General features: G+C 34.2%; 1 protein-coding gene across 1 annotated transcript in view; it reads left to right on the top strand.

Moving 5' to 3' along the window:
* LOC101899524 (T-cell leukemia homeobox protein 3) overlaps nucleotides 1-13,469 on the top strand; it is a 45,331-nt gene that overhangs the window by 5,279 nt on the left and 26,583 nt on the right. The window contains exon 2 of the mRNA XM_005180504.4: nucleotides 4,768-5,192. Coding sequence (XP_005180561.1) covers nucleotides 4,768-5,192 — 425 coding nt within the window. The remainder of the gene's footprint in view (nucleotides 1-4,767; nucleotides 5,193-13,469) is intronic.

Below are 13,469 nucleotides of genomic sequence, written 5' to 3'. Positions count from 1 at the left end.
CATTTGATATAAATACCGCTAAACTATGGTAATTATATCCGAAAAATTCACCATTGTATCATTATTTGACAAAAGTATTTCTTGTAGAAAATAGAGTTCAGATTTGCCAGTTCTCTCTGGTGCCCGGGGAGTATGAAGAGAAGAATCTTCTCGCTTTCGTGCGAATTTTACACTGCTGAGGAGAGCATGCTCTATTTTTTTTAGCCTCAGAAATGCGCTCGCTCAAATTCGAGTAGAGAGGCAAACTCGTTCGAGGATTTAGGAGATAGGGTTACATATGGATATCCATCAATAAATCGTATAATTTGATTTTGATTATAGTTATACTTTTAAGTTCAAAGGATGAATATCCTCCTTTGAATCGATTTCTTCTAAGTTTGCAAAGGCATTTGTGCCTAAACCAATATTCATCAAAATCCATCCTCTTTAGGCACAATTAACTTGAAATCGGATAAAGATATATATGGGAGCTATATATCCAAATCTGAACCGATCCCGTTAAAAATTGCAAAGGTATTTCTGAGCTGTATTTGAAATCTTTCCCCGAATATCGTTGTTACGAAGCGCATATTACGCCTGCGAAGGACTCAAATAACAAATCGGATGAACAATATATATGGGAGCTATTTGATCAAATTTGGCATACTCATTTCCAAGCTCAATTTGGTGGTATATAGTAAATTCCATGCTATTTGGAATAATATTTCACGGGCAATAAAAGGCAAATCAGACGAAGAAATATGAGAGCTATATCTAAATTTTGACCGATTATCTCCAATTTCAATAGGGTTCGTCCTTGAACCAAACAAATATTTTGTGCAAAGTTTCATCTTGATCGGGTAATAAATGCGACCTATACTTTGTTTACAAAAATACATGAACAGGACGGACGGACTTGAATAAATCGACTCAGAACGTAATCAACATTTAGAAGTTTTGTGTCGAGAGCTAGACTAAGTATGGTCTGCAATATTCCCTTATAAAAGGAAAATTTATAAACTTCTTGCATATATTTTTTTTCAATTATTGTACTTTAGACATGTGTCTTAGATAAAATTTAAGCTACAAACGCAATTTTTTCGCAATAGTGGGTCTTTTTTTTTATCGTTTTTACCAGACATGTGTAAAATCTCATTATAGGAAATTTTTGCCATAAAATTCCGCAATGGGTCGTAGCAAATCGAAATCGGGTAAATTTTTGGTATATTCTATCGAAATGGCTTACTTTTTTGTGGCATTTTTCAAACACCTTTAGCTCAGATTTAAAAGAAAAAGAACACAAAATTGAGTTCAATATTTAAAAGATATCATTTTCGGGATTATATTTTTAATATGACAAAATAAACAAAATGTAGAAAGTGCAAGGATTTGACCTTTTTTGAATTTTTTGATTAATCTTTCGTAATTTGTGGTTCCTATCCTTTCTTACTTTTTATGCCTTAAAATGCTATTAGAGAATATTTTCATTTCGAATCATTCTAATACACAATTCCAAGAGTTTCTTTAGTCACTCGCATCACATTATCAACAAATAAAGCATATTCGCAGATGACATAAACCCACGCAACTCACGACAATATTGATAAGAGTTACAAATGAACAACAAGAATAAAACTATAAAAAAATACAACGAACAACAAGACAGTAACAACAGCACAACTCTGGCCATTTCAGATGTTGGCCACAATGTGTATTTGAATATCCCCCTCCCCACTCCTTCCGCTCACGGTAAATACACAGAGAGATAGATGTTTTGCAAAAATGCAAAAAAAAAATCATTTATTGCAACATTGAAACCTTAAAAGGCAGCCACAACACTCGGCACGATTTTCAACACTAGTAGCTGGACACTGGCAGAGTGGGGGCAAAGCGAAAAAGATTTATGTTTCACATTCAATTGAGACATTTGCGTGACCATTGATGGATTAAATCTCTTTTGAATGCCTTGTTGTTTTTGGGTAATCAAACACGGCAACAACAGCAACAACAACATACAAATGAATTCAATTAAACATATTTAGGTGAATGTTAGACGAATGTTAAATGACTAATACTACAACGCAATATTCTATGAAATGCTCCAAATTTGACAAAACGTTGTTTGGTTTTCATTGATGAACTTTAAATGAATTTTAATTAATTCTGTTTTTTTTTTTTGGTTTAGTGCAACATGAAATGAGAGGAAACAAGAGATAAATCGGAAACTCTCAAAACAGTAATAAAATCTTAGACAAATTTGATGTTTGTTGTTGTTGCTGTTTCACCTATCAGCATGTCAATAGATACACAGATAAGCCTCTATGAATACATTATGATAGGAATTAATTAAAATAAGTTCCCTCGACCAAACGTGAATTTGGACTAGATTTTCATAAGTCCATTGAATAACATAAATTAAAAACTCGAAGTTTAAATTATAAATATTAAACAACATTGAAATATTACCAATAAATTTGTATCTGTATTTTAATACGAAAGGAAAACATTATTCCAAATATGATATTACCAAATCCATACTAAAACAATCGTTTATTTTCTTTCTCAAAAAGTGTTAACTACGGAGTGTGATATAAATTTGCAACAAAGTCAAACGCCATAATTTTTACCTTTTTAAAAAAAAATATTGAATGAAAGCAAAAAATGTCGGAAATAGCATCAAATTTTAGAATAAGCTGATTGCGATGGTGCTGAGTCCTGTTAGAATGTCCTAGGTCAGCGGCCAGAATATTTTCGAGATAATGTTCGGTATTTATTCTGATGTCACGGTCGATTAATACGAGCGGAGAGTGATTGTTATGGCGGCCCACACCATCACCCTGCCCAGCGCTTGAGTTCTGGTGGCCAACCGAAGGTGCACATTTTCAGCTGACATCTTTAGCAAGTAAACACGATTATTTTGTTTGCTTACAAACCGCTGGACAACGAATGTTTTCTCATCGGAGTGAGGGAAAATCAAATTCGGAAGTTTACAACTTTCGGCCAAGCGAAGCAACTCTCTGTAGCTCTTTTGAGTCTATTTTCTTTCTGTTGAGGTGTAAGTTCTTGCACTTTTTGGAATTTCAATGGCGTTACCCCGAGCTCATTTTTGAATATTTGCCGAATGGAATACCGCAATATGTTCAGCTCACGAGCCATTTTTCTACCACTGCGACGCGGTTTTCGATCAAGTCGCTTCTCTACTTTTCGAACCATTTCTGCTGATGCTGCTATTTTCTTCCGTCCACTTCCTTGACGTCGGGCTACCAGTATCACGGTAACGAGACACGATGGTACGAGACACAAAAGATTTATTCACATTTAAATGCTAGAGTGCTCTAACGATAGCCACTTGTGGTTTTCCAGCCAAATATAAAGACATCACACCATCACGCTTGAATCACGAATAACTTTTTTCTGGAAAATTCTCACCAAAATGCTTTTGTACGCTTGTAAACAATATAATGAGCTGTAACTCGAATAATTTTAACAGCTGTCGGACGAGTGGCTTAGAAATGGCATCAGTCTGAAGTTATTGCAGATTTTTTCATCTCACCCTTTATAGTCAAACAACAATAAAATATAATGACAAATAATAAAAAATCAAGATCATAATTTCTATTTTTTGATGTTTTCAACACATACTTATTATTCGAGGTCTATCTGTACACATGCACCACACCCATGGTAGATATAAATTTAAAATTGTAATGAATTTGATCGACATCTTCCACATTGATATTCATTCACATCGATAAGGCGACGCTTAACCTCCCTTTAACATCTTGTTAAAATCTTCAATGACCAATAATTTTTTCATATAATTATTGACACCTTTTTTCCTCGTGTTAAGAGATTTTTATCTATCTCAACGTTTAAAACTATGGCCACAGTTGGCCGCCACAACAGCTCAGGTGTGTTGGACATTCACTTCTAGTCATGTTAATCGTTCAGGTCAACAAATAATTTGGTGATTTTATTACTTGACGGTTTCATTCATGTTCTTTGGTCTATAAAAGAAATACTCTCTGCTAATGATTTCAAATTTGAACGGATCTAAAATGATTTTTAATTTCCAATATTTTTGGGAATATGTAATTTTGAATTTATTGAGCAATTTGGAATTTTGTATAACCCATTCGAAATGGACATCAATTTGCCATTAAAGCCATTTCTAGTGACATTTTCAGATCATAATCATATCTTTTCAATTTTATTATCGTTTGAATTGTTTATGGCAAATAATGGTTTGTATTTTTAAATTTTAATTATTTGTCGTCGTATGGTTTTAATTTGAGATTTTTGAAAATGATATAAGCCAGCATACACAAACAATGTCAACGGACATTAATTAAATCAAAATTAGTTTACATCACATTGCTGAGTTTTTTTAATGTTGTTTAGCAACGTGATGCCGTGTTTAACATCACAAATAATAACAATAATAATTTTTGTTAACAGTTTTGAATAAAAAGGGAAAAGTTATGATTTGATATGTCAGAAGGAACAAGGCATTAATTCAACCACGCAACAATGTTTTCGATTGCAAAAAATTAAACACAAATCATGCGATTTATCAAGTGATGATTCAAATATTAATTGAAAGTATCAGGTTTCAGTTGGTATTCCTGGAGGTCTGTTTAATCGTAAATCGTAATCCTTAAAAATATATTTTTCGAATTTTAATTTAAATTTGAATTTAATTTGAACAATTTCTTCCAAGGACCATTTTAAACAATCCATTTACCTTATTTTCTAATCAAATTTAATTTAATTTCCATCTCTTTCCAGTGAATCACAATCAGAACAAACCCGATCCTCGTCCAGTGAAAATCTGCCCTTCAGCATATCGCGCCTGCTCTCGAAACCCTTCGAACACAACAACAATAGCAATAATCACAACAATAATAATAACAATAGCAACCATAACAACAACAATAACAATGATAGTAATAAATCGAGCAGTAGTGAACAGGATCTACAAAATGAACAAGATTTAGCTGCCTATAAATTAGCCACAAGCCTAGCTTCCAGTACCTATGGCGGAGCTACTGCACTTTACACATATCCCCATCTCTATCATTCATCGGCGGCGGCGGCAGCAGCTGCCGGTCATGTCTTGAGAGTACCACCACAGAGGACACCATTGACATGGGCCCTGCCGCCACTACATCATGCGGCGCTGGCACATCAAGCGGTCAAGGACAGGCTGGCAGGTGAGTCAAATGTGCAATTCCTCTTGTCTTTTGTATTTTCCAAATCGTTGTTATGCTTAAAACAGAGAACATAACGTCATAATTTAACGAGGTACTAATGGGTTTTAATGTTCGCTTTGTTTTGATGGGGGGAAACGCCAGACAAGTGCGCAGAATATTGCTCACCATGGGTGGGTAGTTGTTGTTATTGTCGGCAAAGGCAGAAATGTTAAATGCTTGTCTTAAAAAATTAGCAAAAACCAATAACTCTTTTTTTTGCTGCTAATAAAATGCCTCATAAAATTAAATAAAGTAGCCGCAAATGGCCGTAACATAAAGAGGAAGGAACATGATCTTATTAAATTTAATTATTCTCTTTGGTAGTTATCTAAACATGGGTTGTTATTTGTTTCGCTATCAGATTGTTGCCAAAATTGGAGGGAATTGAAAGAAAAGCGTTTTTGAAAAGAATGCATAACAATTTTATAAAAATAATGATGAAATTGAGTGGTTTACGTTTGAAATGCTAGGAAGACTTCAAAGAAAAAATAGATCTGATTGTTTAAAATTATGGTATTCTGAAATATATCTGATTACATATATGTGATATTAATCCAGCAGTTATTTTCATGTTTTTAAGTCACATATACCCTCGGTATCTCGTCTGTCATTTTTGTTATCCATGCTGCCACATTGCTGCTAAAGTCTGTCTTCATATCGACAAACGATAGCCAATGAATGATGTTTGCTTAAGCATTTGATATACATACACATTATCTTTGGAACACCTGGATGATTTGTCTTAATTATTCCGAAACACTCAGCTGCATTTGCAAGTCTTAGTTTGTTCAATATACAAACATAAAGTGGGGATTTCTTCAAATTTAATGGGATGTTATCTTTGGCAGTTGGACAATGACTTTAGTAATTTTGTTCCAATAACACATAAAATCACTCACTACTATATTCGATATATTCCGACAAAATGCAGGTTAAAAACTCGGCTGAGAAAAAATATTTAACGTGGTCTACAAATATTCTCGAAGTAGCATGTAATTCCTAGTAATTTCTTACACCTTACCAGTATTTTTTTTTTTTTTTTTTTTTTTTTTTTTTGAGGAGACATTGTTTCGAAAAAAAAAACCATCAAACCTCGTCAGATCCCTTGATGGCTCTTTCCGAAACTGCAATTTTTCTCCACTAAAAAAAGGTTTTTACAAAAACAACAACAATGTAATAATTTAACAAAACCAAACCAGAAAAAAACTTCCATTATCCAAAAATAGTTTGACATTCGTAACTACTTTTAAACAACCTACTAACCCATTACTTTTTGCTAGGACATGTATTCTAAGTCGATTTAGCGATGTTCTTCTATCTGTCTGTCACGCTAACTTTCGAACGACTTGAGATAGAAGGCCAAAATTTTTCACACGTGTGTATTTTGCCAGCAGGTTAAGTTCGTTATTGGACCATGTCGGTCCACGTTTTCGTTTAGCCCCCATATAACGGTACCTCCCAGTATTGGGCATTTTGATGATTATAGCGACATTATTCAACGAAATTATTTCGTACTTGAAGTTGGAAATCGGTACTAGAGCCTATGACAAAAAATTACTTTTGCAGGTCCCCGCCTTCGTATAGCCCCCATATAACGGTTTTTAATTTTTGAAGTTTATTCAGTTCTTTCGAAATGGTACCCGGCCTAACTTAGCTGTTTTTTTTTTACTTGTTAAATATAAATAGGTGCAACACATCCTTTAAAAATGCCCAACATTGGTCCTGATGTTGCATTGTGAGATCTTATTTCTAGGTCGACGTCTTGAATGTTATCAGGTATAACGATGTCGATGTTTCTGAGTGACGTCGGCGTTTGAGATGTTGAAGGTAATCGGGAACTTAAATGAATGGTCTTCGTTCTGATGAATCACAGTTTAGGATTTATATGGTTAGGATGTTGATGTCCTGGTCTTCGGAGACGGGTTTGAAACTCGTGATATAATCGTTCGAGGACAGCAGTTCGCTGTAGAGATACTCGAGAGAAGATGTCCAAGTCTTTGGAGACGGATCGGAGCACGTCGATGTCTAGGCCTCCACAGATGGATCGGAACTCCAACGGGTTCGACAGCTCACTGTAGATATGTTTGGATTTAGCAGTTTGGGTCGTCCACAATGGCTAGGAAACTATTCTAGCTAGCACTATGTTTTCCTCTAACTAACTATGTTTGACCAACGATACAGTAAAACGAACCGAAACTTCTGCGGAACAGCGAGGTGAATTATTGGGCACTTAACTGAATAAAAGCCACTTCAAAAAGGTAATCCCCGCTAATGATTTTTTTAGCCGGAGGACAAAAAATTATTCAGAAAATCACTAGGCTCACTTTGGCAAGCTCCCTGCCCCCGAAATTAACAAGTGAATGAGAATTATTTTCCTTATGCGATAAATAAATGAATATTTTGTAAACAATTTTCATAAACTTTTAAATAATACTCACACACAAAATTAACAAAAAAAAAGACATATAAAATAAAAAATATAAGAATTGATTGGTGGCTATGGTCTATCTTGTATTTTATACGATTATTTATTGAATCATTATTATTAAAAATTTTCTCCTTTATGTTGAACCTCACATATATGTTTGAAAATTCCTAGAACCGAACAAACACTATTTTATTTTGCCTCATAACTCTTAACTTCTCGATGACAGGTGTTCTTTGAAAATAAATTAACAATAAAATGTCGAATGAGGAATGTGCTTTCATTTTCTTCAACTAATTAAAAAAATAACTCACAAAGCATCTAGGCAAGCGTATAAGAATGATAATGTAATTTCCACAAGACATACCCAACATCAACAACATCATCATAGAAACATGCGTCATCGAACGTAACACAATTTAAAAATGCCACTCTCTTTTTTCTCTTTCTCTCTCTCATTTAATTACGCTAATGTGACAGAGACATTAACGAAAAAGCCAAGTGCGTTGCCATTGTCTATCACATCTGAGCTCTCTTCGGCACAACGAGAAATAAGATAAATTAGACGAGCGTTGTTTGTTACCTTGTGGCATCATCAAGTTTCGGGCAGCCGACCAACCATCCAACCAATAAGCGACAGTACTTAACGCAGAAATCACGTGCAACGTGTGCCACAAACAACATTAACCATAACTTCATTGAAGTGTTTGTTTTCGGTGGAGGATGAAATCGACATGGATACAACAACATACAGACACGAAGTTATATATATCCCCATGCAATGAGTGTAAAAAGTGTTCCTCCTTCTTGTTGGCTACTGTATTTTGCCGTTGTGTGTGGACATGACCAACAGCATCCAGACAATATTTGCGAACAATTGCCAAGGGGCATGAACAAATCTTGCTATATTGCGGGCGATCGAATATTTTTAAAGACATTGCCGAGTACAAAACGATGTGTTGCAGTAGCCAGCCCTAAAAGCAGCAAGGGAAGAACATTAACCAGACAAAAATAAACCCAGAAGCAAAAACAGACACATGATTGCCACATAGCACGCACTCAGTAAAAAAAAAACTCGAAACAACATCTCAACACCATTAGTGGCAGAGCCTACAAAAGGAAGGGATTTTTAATTCCTGGAGAGAATGTCAATTTGTGTTATTGATTGATATTCCAGAAATATCTGACAAATGGAAATTGGAAATACCAAGAAATAAAGGGATTCAATAGCTGATGGAAATCCATTTAGCTTTCGAGGACACAAATAAATTCCGGTCCTACAAATGGCAAACAAAAAAATCTAATTACATTAACTCTTGCCTAGGTGAAATAAACCTTTCCTACTCATATTTCATGAACTGCCTTATTAAACGTACCTCGTCTTTCATTACAAACCAATTTCGAAGCAAGTAGTTAAAAAATCTCAAAAATGTTAAACTTATTATAAAATTGCTGGTACAAACTATGCAATACTTACACACTCGCATAGGAGTATGCAGCTCGCAACACTTGGAACCTCAAACATGTGCACACTCATGCATGTGTGCACTTCCCCCCATTGACCAAGACGACTTGTTGTTGACTAATAAGTCTGATCACAGAAGTCTTTTAAGCCAACAAGCATATCTGCATGTCATGATGTATGTATGGCCAACAACAACAAGAGTAAGAACAACAACATCAACTCAAAACAAATGAAATTAAAATCTCCAAATGTTGGTGGCTAAAGCATTCAAAGGATTTTTCATTTAATAAGAGGGGATTGGTTGGTGGCTCTCATATCCTTTACTCCTCTCTCTGTCTTTCTCTCCCTGTGTCGATACCCAAACCTCAACTCTCGACTCATGTACTGCTGTTCGCCTAAAGTAGCAAAACATGTTTGCTTTCAGCCTACAATCTCAGGTTATTTTAAAGTCTTCGAACCGCCCGTTGATATTTAAAACCGCCCAGAAGTGTTACATGTTGGATTGGCGTTCAATTTTATACTTTGTTCATTTATACTTTGTAATTTATTTAACATTGTGTTCTAGCTAGCCTTGATAGAAAATGTGTATGCATTGAAAATATTTTCTAATTTTCTTGTCATTCAATAAAATTCAATTGCTGTGAAAAGTCCTCGGCCTTATAATTCCAATATTACATGACCATGTTCGGCACGATTCGCCTGGCAAAAGTTTATTCTGGTAGTTATCCTTTTTCTACAGCTCCTTAGTGGCAGAGTTTTGATTCATTTAACATAAATGAAAATTTGCATAATATGTGTGTGTGTGTGTGTGTGTGTGTGAATACCACTGATTTTGAGAAGCATATGTTGTTAATGGTTCTGCCACCCAACCGCAAGAAGATTTTCGTCAGAGCCACAAGGAAGATGAATGACTTTGGACTGGTAAAAAGTAAATGATAATTTGTATGAAAATGTTGGAAAGGATTTAATACACTGCTCTACAATCGGGAGAAGGGGCAACCGTGACTCGATGTTGACGACGTGGTCTTAGAGCCATGAGACTGGCTTAAAAAATCACCAAAGTGGACTACATCGGGCACCCGACTCTAAACCACATCTCCCTAATTTTTATTGATTTATTTGACACATGTTGAGAAATTTATCGCCCAGGGTCCCCATGAACTTTGTAGTCACGATTAACCCAATATCATACGGAAAATTGCGCAATTTTAGAGTTCCGATATTTGTCATTCTGATTTCCATTGGGGATACCCGGGTTCTGGACCCCTCAAAAATGATTACTTTCCTTGACATTTTTTTTAAAAAAAATTTGCATTGAAAAGTTATTTCTTTAGCTGGGGAGCTTCTTCCTGCCATATAATGAGATTGTATTTAGTTTGTTATTCAAATACCTCCGTCTGTGGACATCACTTTAGCTTCCGAACAGGTTGAAATACATAGCTTCAATTCAAACCAAATAATTTCCGCCCTCACTGTATTTGGTATTGAAAATGGGTCATGTAAGTCTAAACTATAGTATAACTGGCATATAACGGCGAAGCCCGATTTTTAGTATTTTGAATGTTTTAACCATATTTCCGTCTGAATTGACAGAGAAGCGGTACTTTGTGGTCCCACAGAAGAAATTATCTTTGTAAAGTACTGTCGATAAAAGACACAGTTTCGATCGGGTCTCTATATAACAATACAGGACGTTTTTACCTATGTTGGGTGTATTCGCTTTTTTGCATATGAAACATTTAAAAAAAAAACAAATAAAAAAGCACCGGCCGGGACGAACTTTTATGGGGTCTATAGGAAGACGTGGACCTGCATAGACAATTTTCTGTCATAAGTTAAAGTATTCTTTATGAACTTCAAATACGAAGTTTGAAACAATTCCGGTCTATAATGTCGCTAAAATCTTCAAAATACCAAATATAGGGAGATACCATTATATGGCCGCTATACGAGAACGTGGACCGACATGACCCATTTACGAACTTAATCCTCTTACTGGCAAAATACACATGTGTGCAAAATTTTAGTCTTCTTCGTTCGATAGATAGTGTGATTACAATGGTCAGACCGGTAGAGGTCTTAATAGATACCAACCAATCCTCGAAAAACATGTTCAATGTATGTCCACGTTGTATAATACCCCCATATAAAACTAGACAATCGATATTTGTGTTTTGAAGGCCCAGAAACATCAGCCATTTAGATATGCAAGTTACCCAAATTTCTAAATCCACTTCAAAATTTTTGATGGATTATTTTAATAATTTCCCCAATATAGGCAATATTTCTAAAATTTATATATTTCAAAAAGTTACCAACTTTTAATAATTGAAAATAAATTACATTAATTTTTTGCAGTGTAAAATTACTAATAATTATTAGAAACCTAAAATATTTCCTCATCATTGAACGACCTCCATGGCAGTCAAGATAATTTCAGAAACACTTATCAAAACCTATCAGTAAATCCCTTTTTTCCTTGTCTTTAAAAGCTCACTGTCAGTGATGCAGAGAATTCGCTAAATATGATTTGAATTAAATTGGCTATTCGAAAAAAAAACTACATAAAATCCATCATCATTGCCAGCCACCAAAGGAGTGTATATTCTGCCCTCATGGTTTCCTTAAATTCAAATCAAGCCGAAGAAAAAAATATCAAAAAGAACCGCTCCTAAACCCTTTGGCTCGGTAGGTAATGGTCCAGTGACACCACCGCACAAGTGTTGGCCATAAATGGCGCATCATCAAACTCACACTTCTTTCTCATCCGGGGGATATTGAAAACGTTCGTTTGTTCGATTGGAAATTTGCATAAGTGGTCGGCAGCTTCTTTTTCGTTCCCGTTTTTTCCGTCTTTGTTTTCATTTTTTTTCGCATTTTTTTGCAAATTCGACTATTTTAATGATGTGATTAACATGACTTTTTAATTTTCGACCTGTATACCGTATTAATTACCAACCGGGCGGTCTTCCCTATTCCCAAATCGAATGACATGTGGCTGGTCTTTTGATGCTTTAGCGCTTGAATGCCGTGACTTGGGTAAATTTATCATTCGAACGTCAGCGAATGGACTTTTTTCTGAGTTTTTTTTTTCATGGCTTTTAGTCGGTTTGATCATTTCTTTATGTCGTTCCTTCAATCGTATGGAAGAATATCATCGTCCAAGGGACAGACAATCGATAAAAAAAGGAGCAGCAGCAAACAGCAGCAACAACAACAATAACCAACCGCCACAAATATGTCAATGAGTTAATGCTTATGTTTGAAAGCTTTTAATTTAGCATTTTATTAAATGTTTGTTTTTGAAATCAACACCAGGAAACTTTTTTTTTTGGTTTGGTTAAATCCTAACTTCTGGCCAGAATACACCATTTCCAAATGGGGTAATTATAGATAATTGTTATTTTTGTATTTCCCAACCATTTTTTTATTTTTTATTTTATTTTATTTTTTTTGTTGAAACCATTAGTTGTACCTTGAGGTAAAGAGATTAGCATGAAACATCGGTCCATACTATAAGAGTTGATAAAATAGAGATTATTGATGTAAAAATAGAAAAGATCTTTAATATCAGGGAAGTCCTTATTGAACCGTATGAGACATTAACCCTTATTTTGAGTGATGAGTGTTAAGTTTCCTCACACTCTCACCAACAATATTTTCATTGCTCCTGGTCATTGAAATTATTAGGATTTTTGTAATGCTACTACCACGGTAGAACTAGGAAGGTAAAGTCAGGTAATCAATTTTTTAAAATTTTTTTTTAAATTTATACATTTGACAATATCTCATTGGCAAAATGTGCCATGGCTACTATTTCGAATTTTTTCTAAAATATGTGACGGAAGAAATCTAATCTCTTATATTTGTTTGCTATTTCGCTGTCCCTGAACCTGCAAGAATTTACAAATTTTTCAACTTTTTATTATAATTATTATTATAATTATAATTATTATTATTATTATTATTATTATTATTATTATTATTATTATTATTATTATTATTATTATTATTATTATTATTATTATTATTATTATTATTATTATTATTATTATTATTATTATTATTATTATTATTATTATTATTATTATTATTATTATTATTATTATTATTATTATTATTATTATGATTGTTTATTTATTTTTTTTTTTTTTTGATACTATGAAGGGAAAATCGATTCAGTTCTGGAACAGAGCTTATATCTGCACTACATATAATTTTTTTTTAAATGAGCAATTTTCAAAATTTTAACATTCATTGGTAGCCTAAAAAGACCATCAATAATGATCCCATTTTTTCATCATTGCCTTTGCCTCTTATTTCACAAAGGGCTCCCCCAGTCTTCAAT

Source organism: Musca domestica, unplaced genomic scaffold, assembly GCF_030504385.1.
Source record: "Musca domestica strain aabys unplaced genomic scaffold, Musca_domestica.polishedcontigs.V.1.1 33, whole genome shotgun sequence".
In the NCBI taxonomy this organism is placed as follows: Eukaryota; Metazoa; Arthropoda; class Insecta; order Diptera; family Muscidae; genus Musca; species Musca domestica.
This window is presented reverse-complemented; position numbering and strand designations above follow the sequence as displayed.